The sequence below is a fragment of the Mytilus californianus genome, unplaced genomic scaffold (assembly GCF_021869535.1).
Source record: "Mytilus californianus isolate M0D057914Y unplaced genomic scaffold, xbMytCali1.0.p SCAF_5, whole genome shotgun sequence".
NCBI lineage: Eukaryota > Metazoa > Mollusca > Bivalvia > Mytilida > Mytilidae > Mytilus > Mytilus californianus.
In genome coordinates, this window is record NW_026262701.1 from 38725272 (window position 1) to 38744042 (window position 18771).

The following is an 18771-nucleotide window of genomic DNA, read 5'->3' on the forward strand; positions in this document are numbered from 1 at the left end:
AGACTTCTTTCTGCGAAGTTATTGAGGAATATATCTTAATCCTAACTCTTGGTTAGGCAAAGATATCATGTCATAGACACTAGTACAAAAACTCGCTTATATTCTGAATAGTTATTCTATGCGACTGTGAAAGTATGGAATATATACCTTTGAGTATAAAACAACGTAATTCTCTCTTATACAATTTGAAAGACATACACATCTTATCAAAATAAGATTATTCCTACATATAATGTTGGAAACCGCATTGGACAAAGTAATCCTTGCACGCTTACAAATGAACTATATTGCTTTAACCTGCCTTTCATTTTTACATAGTATAATAGATTCCCGTAATGGACATTTCGGTGCTTCGGAAACAAGTTGTCATGTTTTGTTGACTTGCATTATTTGTACTTACATACGTGGAGTGCTACTTAATTATCATTTAGATTTTCCATAGCGTTTTGCCAGAGCATGCTTCAAAGTACTTGCTATTTCATATTTAAGTTAAATTTTCAAGAAATAGTACCATAGCATTTGATATATTTAGAAGTAATATGAAAATTTCTCTTTGTCATGAAAATCAAACATTTTATAAATAGTAAAATACCATAAGATAAATGACAAGTTTCAGCACATTAACCTACACTTTTTGTGAACCAGGAAGACTTCTTTGTCATATGGAACTATTTAATTATATCATTCTGAAACATAAAGCTATTTAGATTGGAGTAACACTTTGTTTTGTCACATGATCAGTTATATCCTACAGTCTGTCGTTGTTTTTACCAGTGGCAACAATTATGTTATGTTCGTCAAATGACAAATCAGTTGTGACAGCATTACTTCCCTGTTCATATGTACTTCAAGAAAAATCTAACGTGTTTCTCCAATATTTTTAAGGATATTCGCTACTTTTTCAAAGACTGTTATCAATTGACAGTATTTAAATACAGAAACTAATAAAGCAGAAAAAAATGGAGGGTCCGTGTGCTTGTTTTCGACATATAAGCCATTGAAAATTTGGCGGGAAAATATTCTCTCTAGATTTTTCGTACATTTAACACCTTTTTTCTTTCAAAAACTATGAAGATAACAAGGATTTTATAAGATTTTCAAATATGGCTTTTTAAACTATATCTAATAAAATTATGAAAAGAAAAGTAGGGGTTAGCGGGCAAAATATTTATTAACACTACTTTGATAAAACCAGAGGATTCCGAATATCTGACAAAAATTCAAAAACAAGAGGATGTATAAATGGGTATGAGTGGAAAAGTAAGTTTATTGTGCCCCGAGGTGCAACTATTGCCCTGAGGCGTAGCCGAGAGCAATAGTTGTATCCGAGGGGACAATACACTTACTATTCCAAGAATATCCAGTCAGTAAGTGTTTTATTATACCGAAAGAGGAAACAGACAATAAATGTCGGAGCTAAATCAACTATCGTAATATAAAAGCAGAAACCCAACCATATATATTCTGAATGAAGGCTACGTCCCGCACTGACGTCAACCCTAGATACAATAGGTAAAACGCGACGTCGGAACTCCCGCAGTATTCTCAACATCCTCCAAGCCCGTGGCTGCAGTTGAAATTCCGCGAAAAAAAAATGACGCTTGTAGTCAAATAGTTTCATCGAGGGCAAATAGTTGGAAACTATTGATCGGACCAATAATTCAACACTTGCGATTTGAAAAATAGGGAAAATATTGTGTACTTATTTTATATAGAAAATGATAACTGTGGTATGATAAAGACATTTACTTAAGCGATACCGTGTCTATGTTGTTTTTTTTTAGTTTGTTTATTTGTTTGTTTGTTTTGTTGGTGTTTATCGTACTTTCAGGTACTTTGGCTTTATCACGGCTACCGGTTTGCATTGTTGGAGAAAGTTGGAGTATCCGGAGAAAACCACAGAACCTCGACATAAAAACTTGCAATACTTGTCTATTAAGGTCGGCGTCGACCCTTACCCGATTCCTGGACAATTCATGCGTAAAGACACCCCAAATATCCTAAAAGGAAAAGCATACATAAACGTCAGGAATATCTCTTTGTTGACCTGATACTCATCGGCCCATATTTATATTTAGATATCTGAGCTTGAGATGTATGTACCAAATGTAAAAGAATCTAGTAATTAGATATTCTTCCAGCTAAAACGTAATTTGAAGAGATTAAACAATAACATTTTCACATCTAAAAAAATTAGTACATTAAATTAAATTGCCTTGAATTTTAAAGGGTCAATTTCTATATCTATATACTTTTATAAGAATACATCTTAAAGATCTAAAATCATTTGCTCCACATCATTGTAAAGTGAATATTTGTTTTTATTTTATCTATTACCTCCGTACTATAATTAGTGAACATATGCAACAGAAAAAACTATACCGATGCATTTAACTTTTAATGACCATGGAAACATGTAATTAATCCATTATATATAACCATTTTACACTCTAAAATACATAGCTCAATTACTATCATACATAGACTGTATAATTAAATACATTTCCAGGATGACGAATTTCATCACACTAACCTACACTTTGTGTGAACCAGGAAGACTTCTTTGTCATATGAAACTATTTAATTATACCATTCTGAAACAGAAAGCTATTTAGATTGGAGCAATTCTTTGTTATGTCAATCAGCTATATTCTACAGTCTGTCGTTGTTGTTGCTAGCTGGCAACAGTAATGCTATGTTCGTCAATGACAAATTAAGTGTTATTTCCTTGTTTTTCTAGTAGAAAAATCTAACGTGTTTTCTCTTATATTTTTAAACCAATGTTGTTATTATCCTATGAACATGATTTCATTGCTTCCGTATAAGCCTTACGTCATTGCTTTCTCAGCATCCATTCTGATATCATACAGATATAATAGAATAAAGACACTTATTTAAGCTATGCCGTGTCTACAAACCGTATGAAATTTTCACTGTAACACCACACGGTTCCGTCAAAATTCACGAAAGACTAATTTGAGTAAAAAGGATAGGGAAAAGTTGTCGTATTGTCAGCTTGTTTGGGGCTCTTATAGGTTTTTTTTTACCAGCTATTGAAATTTTTGCTTGATAATTGGGAAACAAAAAATACGAAATGTGTATCCCACCTTCAAGAGTTGGTACACCCCTCACCTGTGCGCCATTTAAAGGTTCCCTGTATGATACTAGACCGACACGGTAAGCCATACGGTATGTGTTTAAACATATTAGCTCACCACTAAGTAACTTTCCGCAGATAACTATGCATGTTTTGGACATCAGGCTGGCCTACTTTTTCATGTCACATGATTAAATACGATAGCAAACTATAAATTCAAGTAATTGATTTATCCTAGTCAGGAATCGAACACATGACCTCCAGCTTAAATCATGGAATCACGATCGAACACGTGACCTCCAGCTTAAATCATGGAAGCACGATACGTTGGAACAACTGTTTGAATTTTTTTATCATTGTTGACGAGTTTATACTAAATGTATTTTATTTGCTGTCCAAAGTTGATAAAAGGATAAATCTACTTTCGGTAAATGTAATGTATTTTTGCATGGTTTAACCCATAGATTTCAATTTATCTTGTAGTCAAATATTTAAATAACTTTAAAAATAGCATTAACACCATTTAAATGATACAAGATTACTTATTCAATCTATTATCATATCATAGTTTTAAGGTATCTTTCGTATGTAAATATATTTAAATATTATGTATTAAGCACACAATGAAAAGTATGTTAGTATGTCTGACGTGTTTTGTGGTAATATTATTGATTTGGGATATTTTCATTCACGATTTACGATTTGCACTTAATAGCTCAAAGAATAACATGTATTTCTTGTTTTGATGAACAAAGATATATATGAAACAAGGTTTTTCGATGGTACTTTCATAGCTTTTCATAAAAAAAGAGAGATCAGAAAGTGTACTTTGTTGTAGATACATAAACTTGACGAATATAAAGTACAACAGGCTAGTGACAGGTAGTCATTTTGAACTACAACATATCAGCTCTTATAAGCTGATTTATATCAGGACTTTCAATATCGACATGAATTTTCCAAAATAAAAAACTTCCATGAAACATAATACATGAATAAGGAATATATAGAACATAAGAAAATGTTAACTTTAAAATAAAATTTAGAATAATTGGTTAAAACTTGGACAATTGATGATTGGAAGCACATTAACACTATTCCAAAACAACACGATATATCAGTTGGTAGGACCTTTATTTTTACACAGTGTGACTTTCAACAAACACTTACCTAAGGCTTAGAGTCTCAAGTGATAACCAAAACCAATGCGTAATTTAGATCTCTTGGAGCAAGGAAGTATTATATTGTCAATATAGTACTTCAACGATTGGAGGAAACCGACCAAATAATCCCCTGTCCAAGCCCCGATCCTTCCAATACGCAAGACAACTTATATGCCAAAAAAGGACTCAAAGTAGACATTAGACAACTTGACAATCTAACTTTTTTTTAATATGAGCTACACGACAGATTGCCGATAAATTTCAATTTTTAGTTTAAAGTTGATGCGATGTTATGCGTACATGTACTTTGCTTGTCTATTAAGTTGATAACAGTATTATTAGTGGATCCTTTACATGTTACGGTGGGTTTTTTTTTAAATACCAACTTGACATGGAGTGTGTCTTTTTTCTGTTGAGTGCACTGATAAATTTATAATTTGTCTCTGACAAATTACAAAAGTCGTTTTACTGATATATACATCATCTTTTTTCATTAAATGGTTTTTCTAGCTAATTGCTCTTCAGAATTCCAGACTTTGTGTCTAATACTGCCGACGAAATACTATTACGCAATAGTACAAGCACAAACTTATATTGTTTATAAAGTAAAAATAAAAATAATATGATCATATGATATTTTTTTTAATTTTTTATTCTTTTGTTGTCGTAATTAACCTCGTTTTCGGTTTTTACCATGGTGTTGTCAGTATGTCATCGACTTAAGCTTATGAGTATATATGATCCTTTGGTATCTTCTGCCTAGATCTCTTAAAACGGATAATGTAGAAACTTTAATGTATAACCTGTTACATGAGCAGTATTATACAAACACAAACTTTTCAACAAGTGATATGTTTTTTTCTTGAAAATGTTTTTAACAATTATACTTATTTCAATGGGAAACCTATGGCATAACAAAAATAACAAACTATTTAGATTATTTTATATAGGTAAATCGAATTGTTCATTTTCATTATTTGACCTAGATAAATCGTTAAAGTTGCCTTCAGGCAGCACATTAGGTGCAAAACGTACAGACAAATCGATCTGCGGTTCTGTTGCCGGAAGTAAGTTTAAGCACGAGTTCCTTGGTATTGATCTGTCTCTATGTGCACTAGACTGACTATTCTCAGGACTAGAAGTATCAATTGATTGAGTACTATCAATTTCAATGACGTTGTTGGTCTCAATATCTCTTTGATCAGTTCGTTGTGTTAAGTACACGTTTTTAATTTTTGAGATTAAATTTTGGTCAATACTTTTATTGATATTCAATTTCTCGGTATCATAATTGATGTTGATATTTCCTAATGGTCTTTCGTATCCTAGATTATTTTTGCGGAAACTATCTAACTGGATGTGTTCCGGTGCATATCCTGATTCTAAAGTTTCACTATAGCTATATATTTTAATGACTCGCTGGACGGTTGAAAGAATTAACCACACATTTATTACAGAAAAGAAAATAATACTAAGGAAAAATACTGTCAAAGCTGTATAATGCATAACAAATGGTGTTTCGTGAAACATACCCATTATTAAAAATATTACTGGAATTACTCCGCGAAAGACAATGGTTGTGGCACAACTGGCGACTGACATTTTTTTGTAAATACTAGTCTTATGACGTCCTAATGTTTTCATAATTTTTGTAACTTCTACAAGAAATGTATTTAATTCAGTTAATATTCCAAGGATCCCTAAAAGCATGTTTTGTCTATACACCAATATTACACTGTAACAGACGATAGTGACCACGTGGTGAACAGTGTCCGTTCGGAAACGTGCTTTATCAATATGCGGAAATAGATATGCATCTTGTAAAATCAAATATACGTAACGTCCTATATTTATTGCCAAAACTATTTGAATGAACATCGACTCTGACGTGTCTATATTTCCACTGAAAGGAACTCGTATAATGTTTGTAGAACATATACAAATGATTGCTAGGGTAGATGATATTAATACTGTCACTTGTTCTGTAAATCTGTAATATAAGAAGAAAAAAATTACAAAGTAAAATCTATAAAAGATGTATGAAGATGCATTTCAAGTAAGCTAAAAACAAAATTTGTTTCACAGATGACGACGGATATGTTCCAATTGTCGTATCTACTATCTCGTCCCCTTCCCGCGAATGTCACCTACCGAATTATACATATCACCGTATTTGTACTTACATGAGCAAGCCAACACGACGGGTGTCACATGTGGAGCAGGATATGCTTACGCTTCCGGAGCACCCGAGATCACCCTAGTTTTTGGTACGGTTCGTGTTGCTCAGTCTCTGGTTTTCTATGTTGTTTTGTGTACTGTTGTTTAACAATGTCCGTTTGTCTTTTTCTTTTTTAGCCATGGCGTTGTCAGTTTATTTTTCGACTTATGAGTTTGAATGTCTCTTTGGTATCCTTCGCCTCTCTTTTGTAACGAACATCGTCAGAGTTGTGTTTTAAATGTTGTATTGTTGGTCATTTAGGAAACTGATACCGCTGACAGATATTTAGTACTCCCTGTAAAATTTATTTACAACATTCTTAGACTCAGGATTGTACTGAATTGTACTGGACTCGAATGTGTACTTCCCTTACCAGTCAGCTGTACTTGACAAATAGTACACACAAAGTCAAAATTGTTCACAAAAACGACTGAGTGCAGATCAGACTGTTTCAAATAAGGTTCGATTGTGGTCAACTACGATATTAAAAGTTAAGTACAATTAAACAAGATACTGAACGGTTCTGACTAGAAATAGTACAGTTTATGTACTATTGAGCACCACTTAGACTATAGAGACTGTCTTTATATCGCAAATATATTACAGAAACTATTTGCATATAAACATAGAATATGAATAAAGATGGCATTCAATGACACAGCAACCGAACGACACAAAAATACAAAAGAATATATCGGTCGATGTACCGCCATGTTCCTCTACAAAGATCTATATGTTAGCTCTACACCGCCCCAAAAAAAGATATATCTAAGAAAGTACAAAAGAAAAATTAAGTTCAGAAAAAAGGTCATAGCTCTATTATAAAAAGGTACAAATAAAAAAAAATACAGTATCACATTTAAAGGTACTGACCACAAACGCATAAATTTAATCTATGAATATCAAATCATGTCGTCCTATACTCTAGCATCGATGACTGTATTTATTAGTAAATTTCAATCATCAACACCATCAACATTGCAGGAAACCAAGATCCTGTGCTATGTCAGACTTTTCCAGACTAGTCGAGTACACATTATCATTCAGAAAAGATAAGTATTTAAGTCAGACATTTCCTGGTTCGTTGTGTCAGCCATGGATATGATAACTCAAGTAAGTAGACCAAGCACTTGATAACGTGTGAAGGTCAAGAGATCAGATGACATACATATATTCATTATTATAATACTAGTAGGTCATGTATAAAGCATTGCACCATATACAATTCTTAACTTTTTGTCCCCCTCTTTTTGACTAAAACTCAAAAGTTATAAACTGGTATAATGACAGTATTGGAATGTAAATTCTTGGCAATGTTATATATTTTTTTTTGGTTGGTCAAATGTTGACCTAAATATGAAAGTTAGGAGAAGTGGTTACGAATTTCAATGAGGCATCGATCAACCAGAGTTCAAATCACGTGGATTATTATAGGTCATCTTACAGCCTTTAAGAATGAAGAAATATCCATACCGTATAGTTAGCTATGAAAGGCCCGACATGATAAATTTGAAGCAATTCAAACGAAAATACTAGGTCTGATGTATAACAATACAATTTACGAAAAAAAACCCAAACATGACAGATATAAACCAACCACAACCACTGAATAACAAGGCTCCTGACTTGGGACAGGCATATACAGAATGTTGTGGGGTTAAAATTGTTTGTGAACGCTCAACACTCCCTAACCTGGGACAGTGGTATAAGAGCTCAACATCAGAACAAACTGTAAAAATCAAATGCAAATGGCTTCACTCAATAGATTGGTATGAAGCACAGAAAAACAATGAACATAAAAACAATAGACACAAAGCCCCGATATAAAGTTGTTTTTAACAATAGACACAAAGCCCCGATATAAAGTTGTTTTTAACAATAGACACAAAGGCCCGATATAAAGTTGTTTTTAACAATAGACACAAAGCCCCGATATAAAGTTGTTTTTAACAATAGACACAAAGCCCCGATATAAAGTTGTTTTTAACAATAGACACAAAGCCCCGATATAAAGTTGTTTTTAACAATAGACACAACGCCCCGATATAAAGTTGTTTTTATGTACATGTATAAAACAGATGATAAGTGACCATTTTTATTAATATTCAAACAGCTGATAGATGACCATTTTATAACAGGTAACAAACATCTCGTTACATTTTATATCCTGTCACGTTCTACAGTCAGATGGAAAAATCGGGGAAAATTTTAAAAGTCTATTGAAAAACCTTAGTGCAGATTAGTTTACCGTAATGGTTTGAGTGCAGAATTATCTAATGAAAACTCTCATTAATCTCGGGTGGGTTTTGTATTCTTGAAGTGTTTGGTTTTTGGTCGTCATTAAGTTAAAAATATAATACATGTATGTACAAAAAATACCGTTAAATAATTTTATCGTTTTTATTTTATTTATTAAATGTTTATACAATGGTAACGTCGAACGGTTTGAATTATCTGATAGGTGACTTCCTCGTTCTATAACCTCCAATGAAAGACGACCTATAGCAGTAGACTATAGCTGTTTAAGTATACATTTCCACATTCACGTGATTAACGGGTACTTCCTAGTCAAAGTGTAATTCTGTTAAAAGCATATATTCAAAGTACTTGAAACTCACGAGTACTAGTGTACTAGTATTCAACATTTTATCAAATAGAAAACTGAAAAGGGGGAGGACAAAATTAATAAAAACTCAATATTCATCTGATAAAATATAATTATACTAAAAAGCTTTTATTTAATCTTTTTTTATTATTAAGTAATCAGAAAAATATAAAACGCTTGTTATAAGAAATTTATGACTTTTTACATACGTAAACAAAACTCAAGAAACTCAGCAACTAGTTCTATAAACCTATTTTTAGTTTGTCAAAATCGAATACATAGAAATATGACCAATTTCTTATGCATGTGTATCAACTATTAACATTGCTGTATTAGACGTTTTTGATGTAATTTTGCACATTTAAAAAATTGTAAAATTTTGCATCGAAGTACAAAAATGGAGAAACAGGTGTATTAAGTGAAAACACCGTATTTCCGATAGAATTTTCGTCCTTCTTATTTATGTATGATTGGGGGTCCTTCTGATTTATGTATGATGGGGGGTCCTTCTCATTTATGTATTTTTGGGGGTCCTTCTTATTTGTGTATGATGGGGGGTCCTTCTTATTTATGTATGATTGGGGGTCCTTCTTATTTATGTATGATGGGGGTCCTTCTTATTTATGTATGATGGGGGGGTCCTTCTTATTTATGTATGATTCGGGGTCCTTCTTATTTATGTATGATGGGGGTCCTTCTTATTTATGTATGATGGGGGGTCCTTCTTATTTATGTATGATGGAGGGTCCTACTTATTTATGTATGATTGGGGGTCCTTCTTATTTAATTATGTATGATGGGGGGTCCTTCTTATTTATGTATGATTCGGGGTCCTTCTTATTTATGTATGATGGGGGTCCTTCTTATTTATGTATGATGGGGGGTCCTTCTTATTTATGTATGATTCGGGGTCCTTCTTATTTATGTATGATGGGGGTCCTTCTTATTTATGTATGATGGGGGGTCCTTCTTATTTATGTATGATGGAGGGTCCTACTTATTTATGTATGATTGGGGGTCCTTCTTATTTATGTATGATGGGGGGTCCTTCTTATTTATGTATGATTCGGGGTCCTTCTTATTTATGTATGATGGGGGTCCTTCTTATCTATGTATGATGGGGGGTCCTTCTTATTTATGTATGATGGAGGGTCCTACTTATTTATGTATGATTGGGGGTCCTTCTTATTTATGTATGATTGGGGGTCCTTCTTATTTATGTATGATGGGGGTCCTTCTTATTTATGTATGATTGGGGGTCCTTCAATTCTTTATTCTTTAATTTTTTATACAACTTTTTTCTATTCTTTATCTATTTTCCCTTTATTTTCTATTCTTTATCTATTTTCCCTTTATTTTCTAATCTTTATCTATTTTCACTTTATTTTCTATTCTTTTTATTCCAACACCCCATTATTCTCTTTTCTTTATTTGTTTTGCCTATTCTTCTCTTTTCTTTAATTTTTTCGTCCTTTATTCTACACTTTTGCCCATTATTCTCTATTCTGTAAACCCCATTTAGACCCTCATGTATTTGATAATTTCGTCATGTATACATGCATGTAAGTCGCTAGTTTAGCTGTTGTTATTTCATGCTGAATCAAACACACTTTATGACTAAGAGTTCCAATCAGGAAGAGAAAGATATTTTAAAGCTTTAACTCTCTGCACTGTCCTACTTTCCTAGTGGGGTGATGATAATATTACATAATCGCCGTTCTCTTCCTGGTCTCGGAGCTATTAACAGTTCTGTTTATTCTAATACAATCATCAGCACTAAAGCAATCATAAAATCGATCATCACCATTTTTTTACATTTCAACATAACAAGTTTTTTTTCTTTGTTGTATTTTAATGGAATAATTGAAAAGCTACCGACAAAAAAAAAACATATTAAATTAGAATTTATTGCATTTTTGCAGAATTCAAGTCTAAATTGATTATTATACTTTTATACAGGAGACTATTGAGACATAGCCATGCAGCCATAAATTATCAAGTCTTCTTAAAAAGGTAGACAACACATCAAACAAAAAAGTACAGCAACCGGAAAAGGGCAGACTATCAATACAAACTCCTTATAAAACGACACCAACAAAGCAAACACGACAAGGTGGTGAATAACGTAAGGAGTGTCTAACACACCAACAAAGCAAACACGACAAGGTGGTGAATCACGTAAAGAGTGTCTAACACACCAACAAAGCAAACACGACAAGGTGGTGAATAACGTAAAGAGTGTCTAACACACCAACAAAGCAAAACGACAAGGTGGTGAATAACGTAAAGAGTGTCTAACACACAAACAAAGCTATCACGACAAGGTGGTGAATAACGTAGAGTGTCTAACACACCAACAAAGCTATCACGAAAAGGTGTTGCCTAACGTAAAGAGTGTCAAAATGTATCACCTTTTTGATAACTCACAAATTTTAAACCGGTTTGGGCTCTACTTTTTTATCTCTGTTTTCTTTTAATTTATACATGTGTTTCAACGGCCAGTTCCTTCAAGTCAATAACATTTTAAGGTTTACCGCTTAGTTTCCACATGAAAAGTAGACGTGAATGCTATCACTGCCTTGAAGAATAAATACTGATCAAAACATGTTTCGTTGAAGCCGAAAAATTACAAAAGTCAAATGCTGTTCGTACGCCGTTGTGCTCTTAAAGCTCTTACATTATGTGAAATCAAGCAACAGTTCAGAAAATAGATGATTTAAACGCACGTACTGAATATCAGTGCCATATATTTCCTACCACTCAAAATATATACATACATGTAAATAATTTATCTGAAGTAATAAAATCAGAATGTTTTGTTCTGTATAACTGATCATTATTTACCCATTTCAGACTTCTTTGATTTTGGTGAATTATATCATTTCCAAATTCAAAGTAAAAGCTTTTGTGCGGTTATGCAGTTGTAAACTTGGATAATATTGGCTATCAGGCGATCTCTAAAGTAACAGAATGAAACTGCTCCAAAACAGTAAAACGTCTGTTTTCATATAATTTGGTATTGCTTTTCATTTATAGAAGCCCCAACAGAACATCAAGGAGCTCAAATTTCCAGGGATATTTTTTCCTGCTTCGTGTATCTAGCATAAATCAGGACATTTGACCTTCTCTTTTGAAATGATTCACGTTTTTGTCAAGCCGGGGTTTTATAATTAAGATCCATTTATTACATCGGTGATCCGTTTATTTGGCAATCGCCAATGGCAGTCAGCAGGGTTTAACAACATTTGTTGTTCGATCTGTTAGTCAAATGCGTTTTGTTAAAAAAATACTTTTTCACTTTTTTGGTCTTTTGGAAAATGTTGTTTGTGCTGTATTTAGACCCTTCTACAAGAAATTTGTTTTGCATGCACACGTATAAAAATTGCGGTTTTTATCCAACGCAATCATAGGTTTGAACTTTGTTTTCAATTTAGACTTGTATATATATATATAAATTTTACTTTACGGTAAGGGTTTTGCTCATTGTTGAATACAAAAAGTTAGGTAGACAACATAAACAAATGATAACCATACTTGAGCTAAATAAACACTGGTTCGATGCTTTTACGGGTTGATAGATATTATTGAAGGTATCACCAACACTGCTGACCAACATTAATGGAGGGAATAGAAACAATATATTATAGTTATTATCGAAGTTACCATCAGTACGGCTAACTAGCACTAATGGGGAGACTTAAAACAGTATGTCGTTAATTTGTGGTTTCCATCGTGTATAGAAATAGATCATTCTTGTTTTATATCTTCTGCGTTATTTTTAACCATATAAATTGATCGACATTATTTTGATCATTCTATTGCTGAAGTATTCTTCTGTGAGAAATGAACTTTAATCATGATATTGATTTATCGGAAACTTACTTCCGCGTTCTAAAAGGTTAATACTTTTTGATCAAATTACAGCATGTTGTCATGAAGTCGTTTATTTGAGAAAAGAGAAAAAAACATCAATTTTCATTTTGTAATACAAACGTCACTGATGTTTATCATTTCATACAATGACATTGATAGCATTATCCTTATTAATGTGAAATGCATTACTAGGACAATTTAAAAAGTATCCGTTTTTGTAAAGAAATTGTACAAATATAAAGATTTGTTAATATTCAAATGTAATGAAGCCAATTATAAAACTTCAATAGATGAATCCCATTGTTAAAATGCTTGATTAATTTGATAATATTCTCTATGAATAAAACTAAAGACAATGACATTGCAATAGAGACAACAGTTAGAACCTCAAAAACAAAAGTTCACAAAAACTAGACATATAATGGTTACCATGCAAACGGTCTTTGGCGGATGACAAGCGCCCACGCTTTATAGTCCATTTTAAATTAAATCTCTTGAGGATAGAAAAACAAAATAATTCAAGCAATATTGGCCGAATTTCCAAACTCCCAAAACATATCTAAATGGACAAACTATGATACTTTATTTCATATTGTAACTACCGCGGTTGTTATTCGATTTTCACGTGGAGGATTAAACTTGATTTAAACATACTTAAAATCCCTGCTTTCTTTGACATTTTATTGAACATTGTTTTACATGTAGGCAAAACGGCTGCGGCAAAACGTACTTTACAAATCAAACCCAGAAAAAAGCACTTAATTTATTACCTTTATCTGTAACATAGAAGATCAATATATAGCAATATATTAACAATACTACAATATAGCGAAGTAGTTTTGACAATTTTATATGACTATAATTTCTTGATTTAACAGATGTAAATATATAGGCTTTTTATAAGGTCAGCATATTTCCAATTTGCACATGGCAACATCTTGTGCATTATATTTGTTTCAAATGAAAAGGGATACGAGATGGAGTACAACTGGTTGAGGAAGTAAATTTATGAAAATGTTTTATTTTTCGTTTAATGTTATTGCATTAAATCAGACCGTTGGTTTCATTAAGCAGGGATAAGCCAGGTTATCAGTTAAAACTGGTTATGCAAAAGCAATCTATCGAGACTGTTAAAAGGTTCAACTTAAATATTATGATTATATCTTTTCACAACCGACTAGCTGACCTTTCAAGACCGACAAGCTGACCTTTCAAAGCCGACAAGCTGACCTTTCACAGCCAACATCATGACCTTTCAGAATGGAAATGATGTGGTCTTCTGGTCTACCATTCACAACTGAGATCGTGTGATACGGTATACCTTTTACAACCGACATCAAGTTATATGTTAAATCTTTCAAAACCGACATCAAGTGATATATTCAACCTTTCACAACCGACATCATGTGATATGGTCTTCTTACACATACGACATAATGTGATATGGTCTTCTTACACATTCGATATCATGTGATATCATGGTCAACTTTCACATCCGACATCATGTGATTAGATCTACTTTCACAACCGACATCATGTGATATATTGCCTACTGGCACAACCGATATCATGTGATATGGTCTACATTTCACAACCGACATCATGTGATATTGCCTACTTGCACAACCGACATCATGTGATATTGCCTACTTGCACAACCGACACCGTGTGATATTGCCTACTTGCACAACCGACATCATGTGATATTGCATACTTGCACAACCGACATCATGTGATATGGTCTACATTTCACAACCGACATCATGTGATATTGCCTACTTGCACAACCGACATCATGTGATATTGCCTACTTGCACAACCGACATCATGTGATATGGTATACATTTCATACATTTACTGATAAAGAATAACAAGTCAATCTTAAATAATTGGAGTCAACTGAAATTTATATTGGTTGTTCTCGCTTTTTTAAATAAATAGGAGGTACAGTCAAACCTGCTTAAGAAACCATAAGCCTGTGTTGTTATACCATTAAATTTTACTTTCGGCCCCTCTGAAGTGCATTTCATATAGATTAAACCTGTATTCAAAGACCCCCCTGTTTCATGAGACCACTTTTTTGCTCTCTTTAGGTGGTCTCTTAAAACAAGTTTCACTGAATGAAACAATTGCTTAAAACAATTTTGTTAATTGTAATTTCAACAATTGGTGTCGTAACAGATCGTAGTTATCCAAATAGCTGTGATAAATACAGACATATATATATGGTAATCATAAGCAACAGCATGAACAAAGATTAGTTTTCCAAAATAGATAGATCCAAACGTTTGTTTTGGAGTACAGTTTCAAATTATTTCAAACAAAATGCAGTTTCAAATTATATCAATAAAAAAGAATTGTTAAACGGATCACTAAATAAAGATAGTCTAAAAACGTATTTTAATCATTTTTTTGTAACTTGTGTGATTGGGTTGCATTTTCATTGATGTTTACAATCCATCATATTTCTAGATCAAGAATAATATAGGGCGTGTCATTCAATGTTGAACATCGTCATTTTAAACTGATTTTGACAAAACGTTTTATAATGTTTTACCAAAAAAATGAAATTAGTCATTCTCTTATCGTTTGAAAATTGAAACTTTCACACACGTGGATCGAAAATAAATAAGCAAATTATTCTACACAACTGGCTTGGAGATTTAAACTTGACTTTAAAGAAACTCAGCTCATAATCAAATTGCGCTTAATACAAGTTTTTATCTGGAATATCTTCCAGCAGATTTGTTGTCTGTGGGAATTTGTGACAGAAATGAGATGAATCCACAAATAATTCAAGGCACTGAGGACACATTCTAAAAAATATATAAGATAAAATCAAATATAATTTGATAGCTTAGATTTAGTGGTCAACTTTATGACTCTGTCGTATTTTTAGATCATGTGTAGAAATATAAATAAAGAAACCATTACACATTAGTTTTATAATTCTATAGGTTTAAACTTAAGTATTATTATAGGAGGAAATGTTGACCACTGACCATTAAATCACTCTTTTATTCATTATGAACTACTTTTGTAACTCATGAAAATAATCACTATATTCACCTTAGGTGACAGAAACTTAATTTATCAAAAAGTACCTTAATTGATATTAATTTTATGTAGAAAAGTAAATAAATTTAATGAATGGTGTCAAAAAGAATTACTTTGTACTGAAGTAAATCAGGTGACCGTCTGACAAGTACATATATATATGAGACCCTTTAAGCATATTTGTTCGTGTGAAAGAAGATCATAGTGGGCTGATCGACAAAATTTGATTTAGAAGAATAGAACTGAATCTGTGTAAAAGGGAAACGCGAATGAATTAGTTAGAAATTAACAAATTTGCACACAATAAGAAAAAAAAGAGAATATCAAAAGAGTACATCGAAGGACAGCCTACACACTGGTCAAATGAGAAAAGAGACGAAAAGACAATAAACATCCCCCCATTGGCAGATCCAGTGAGATAGTTCCGGGGGTTGGAACCCCCCCTTTTTTCGATTTTTTAAATTATCTAAACGTATCATGGTTTTCTGGGGGTTGAAACCCAACTTTTCATAATGACTGGATCAGCGCCTGCCCCCTCCCCTCCCCACCAAAGAAGAAAAAAAAACAACAAAAATAAAGATTCAACTACACAGAAGAAGTAATGTACTACAAAGCTTTATAAGGGAAACCATGATTAGATAGAATATATATCTTACATGAAGAGGAGAAAAGACTCATTCTAGTGGACACTTGGTAAAACACCCCTGTTTCCCACCCTCATTACCCGTTTTTGTGGAATATCTAATAACGTTGCCCATAATTGGGAAATTCCTGATATACAGGAATAGCTTTTTTTAAAGAAATTAATTGAAAACACGAGTACTATCTTGTAGTATGGCCTCCGGATGTTCAGAGAAGATAACATTTTAGAACTCTCTCTCTCTCTCTCGCTCTCTCTCTCTCTCTCTCTCTCTCTCTCTCGTGGACGACAATCGGACAACAAAACCATAGTAGTGCGTTTTGTAGCATGGTTTAATTTTTATATTAAATCACATGCTACCAAATAATTACCATATATATACTAGCACAAAAATTAAAACCCTAAAATTTTGTTCTCATTAGTGTTTCTTTATTTTTTTCATTTAAGACCATGTCAAATGATGGAATAAGTAAGGTAACTTAAAAAAACAAGTGTATAAACAAAAAATTCCAAAAAATGTAAGGAACAAATGAGCACAAATAATTAAAAAATATGCTACAAATATCTAATTAAATTCCAACTTACGCTTTAGAAAGGTCTTGTGTTTTATCCTGGTATACTTGGCATATATGAACGATGCAGTGGTTCGGTCCACAGCAACATTTGTCCTTTAAGCATTTTTGTAAACGTTCACAAGCACAGTATAATATAGTACACACATTAACAGAAAGAGAAACGGCGAAGAGAGCATTAATTGGTACTACCATACTATTAGTCCACTGAAATAGTAACTTTACAACTGTCCAATGTATGTCAAACATTGAAAAAAATATGTCAACTTTTCTGAACTGAATAAATCCGTAACATAGTAGACACTTTGTTCATTATTCAAAGAATGTAGCGTTTGACTAAAGCGAAAGCAGAGTTGAATTGCATGTCAATGATTTAAGTTCGTATACGGAAGAGTGCACTGATCTGAATCGACTACCTTGTATTTATTGTTAGCCAATGTTAGTTACTTCCTGGTTAAAATCGATTCTGATAAAATCCATTACTAGTCCTAATTGAGTTCGCCGTGTTGATGTTGAGTGGATTAGGCAATACATGCGATTATTATTTATGTTTTGAGGAAGTGATATTAAAAATAAATAAAAAAATGTATTGAGGAAATATCGTCTCCTGTATTTGATCAATGTATGTCAAATTGATTTCTTTTTTATCCGTGTTATCTAATCATATCGGTGTAATTTCCATTTATTTATTGTTTCTTAAAAAAGAAGGAAAATACGATGTGGGTGTTGTAAAGTTCACTACAGGAATATCCAAGAAATTATATTTTTTAGCATGAAAATGTTTTTTGTTCTGTTTTGCAATTTCATAACGAATTCGAAGAAATAGTGATCATTAATAGATAAAGTTTCATGCAAACATACAAGTAGATCTATAATGTATACACTGTCATTTAATATGAATGTCGTTCTTATATATGATTTTAGAACGACATATACCAATAACAAAGCAGTGGCTTAGGAGTAGACTGAAAAGTCGGGGGAAGGGGGGGGGGGGGGGGGGAATTCTGAAAGTAAAAAAAAACAGCCTTTCTATAGTCATATTCTAATAGTGTAGGATTTAGTCAGTGTCCTCTTTCATTTCATTTTTATTTCTAATTAATATTTATGTTTTTTTTTTTATCTTTTCTGTAATCGCAATGTCAGTGAACTATTCCGTACTTTGTAAACATATGTACTGTAATTAAGCACCTTTAATGACATAACATAATACCTGAAGTAATGAAATGTTTTATTCTTTAAAAAACACGTAAGGTGTTTTCAGGGCCATGCACTGTTATAAATACATTTTAAGTGTCATTGCCCATATACAATTAGACGTGTTATCCATCAATGTTATTTGTTCATACTGTCTATTTAAACAGACTTTTTATAAACATTTCGCGGAACAAGATATCAGATGAGTGGGAATTCCGAGAACTTTAATCTAACAGTTTCAAGTTAAAGTTGTTTGACATCAAACTTGAGATAACGCTTAAAAGTATGTATTTCGGCCATAAGATACAGTAACAGTATGATGTAACAGAATTTTTTCGACAGAATTTCAAAT

The 18771-nt window shown here is 32.6% G+C and overlaps 1 protein-coding gene and 1 long non-coding RNA gene across 3 annotated transcripts; one reads left to right on the forward strand and one right to left on the reverse strand.

Moving 5' to 3' along the window:
* Positions 1-5188: 5188 nt before the first annotated feature.
* Positions 5189-17729, reverse strand: LOC127701896 (uncharacterized). The gene is made up of 2 exons (XM_052205874.1): positions 17239-17729; positions 5189-6250 (listed from the first exon to the last, which is right to left on the reverse strand). Exons 1-2 carry the CDS (start codon positions 17472-17474, stop codon positions 5203-5205), a joined length of 1284 nt encoding a protein of 427 aa, XP_052061834.1. The 5' UTR covers positions 17475-17729; the 3' UTR covers positions 5189-5202.
* On the forward strand, positions 6297-14278 carry LOC127701907 (uncharacterized). Of its 2 annotated transcripts, XR_007982242.1 has the most exons (4): positions 7017-9693; positions 9828-10019; positions 10073-10180; positions 10234-14277. It is a non-coding gene; the product is annotated as an uncharacterized LOC127701907 (long non-coding RNA). The 2 variants fall into 2 exon arrangements; XR_007982243.1 differs by lacking the exon at positions 10073-10180 and having other exon boundaries at positions 6297-9693; positions 10234-14278.
* Positions 17730-18771: the final 1042 nt, after the last annotated feature.

What these genes read in the sequence shown, in the direction of transcription:
- LOC127701896 (XM_052205874.1), bottom strand. Translation starts at nt 17,474, where the DNA reads ATGTTTGACATACATTGGACAGTTGTAAAGTTACTATTTCAGTGGACT. An exon ending in ACACAAGACCTTTCTAAAGC is followed by an intron (nt 6,251 to 17,238) that starts GTAAGTTGGAAT and finishes CTTATATTACAG; the next exon opens with ATTTACAGAACAAGTGACAG.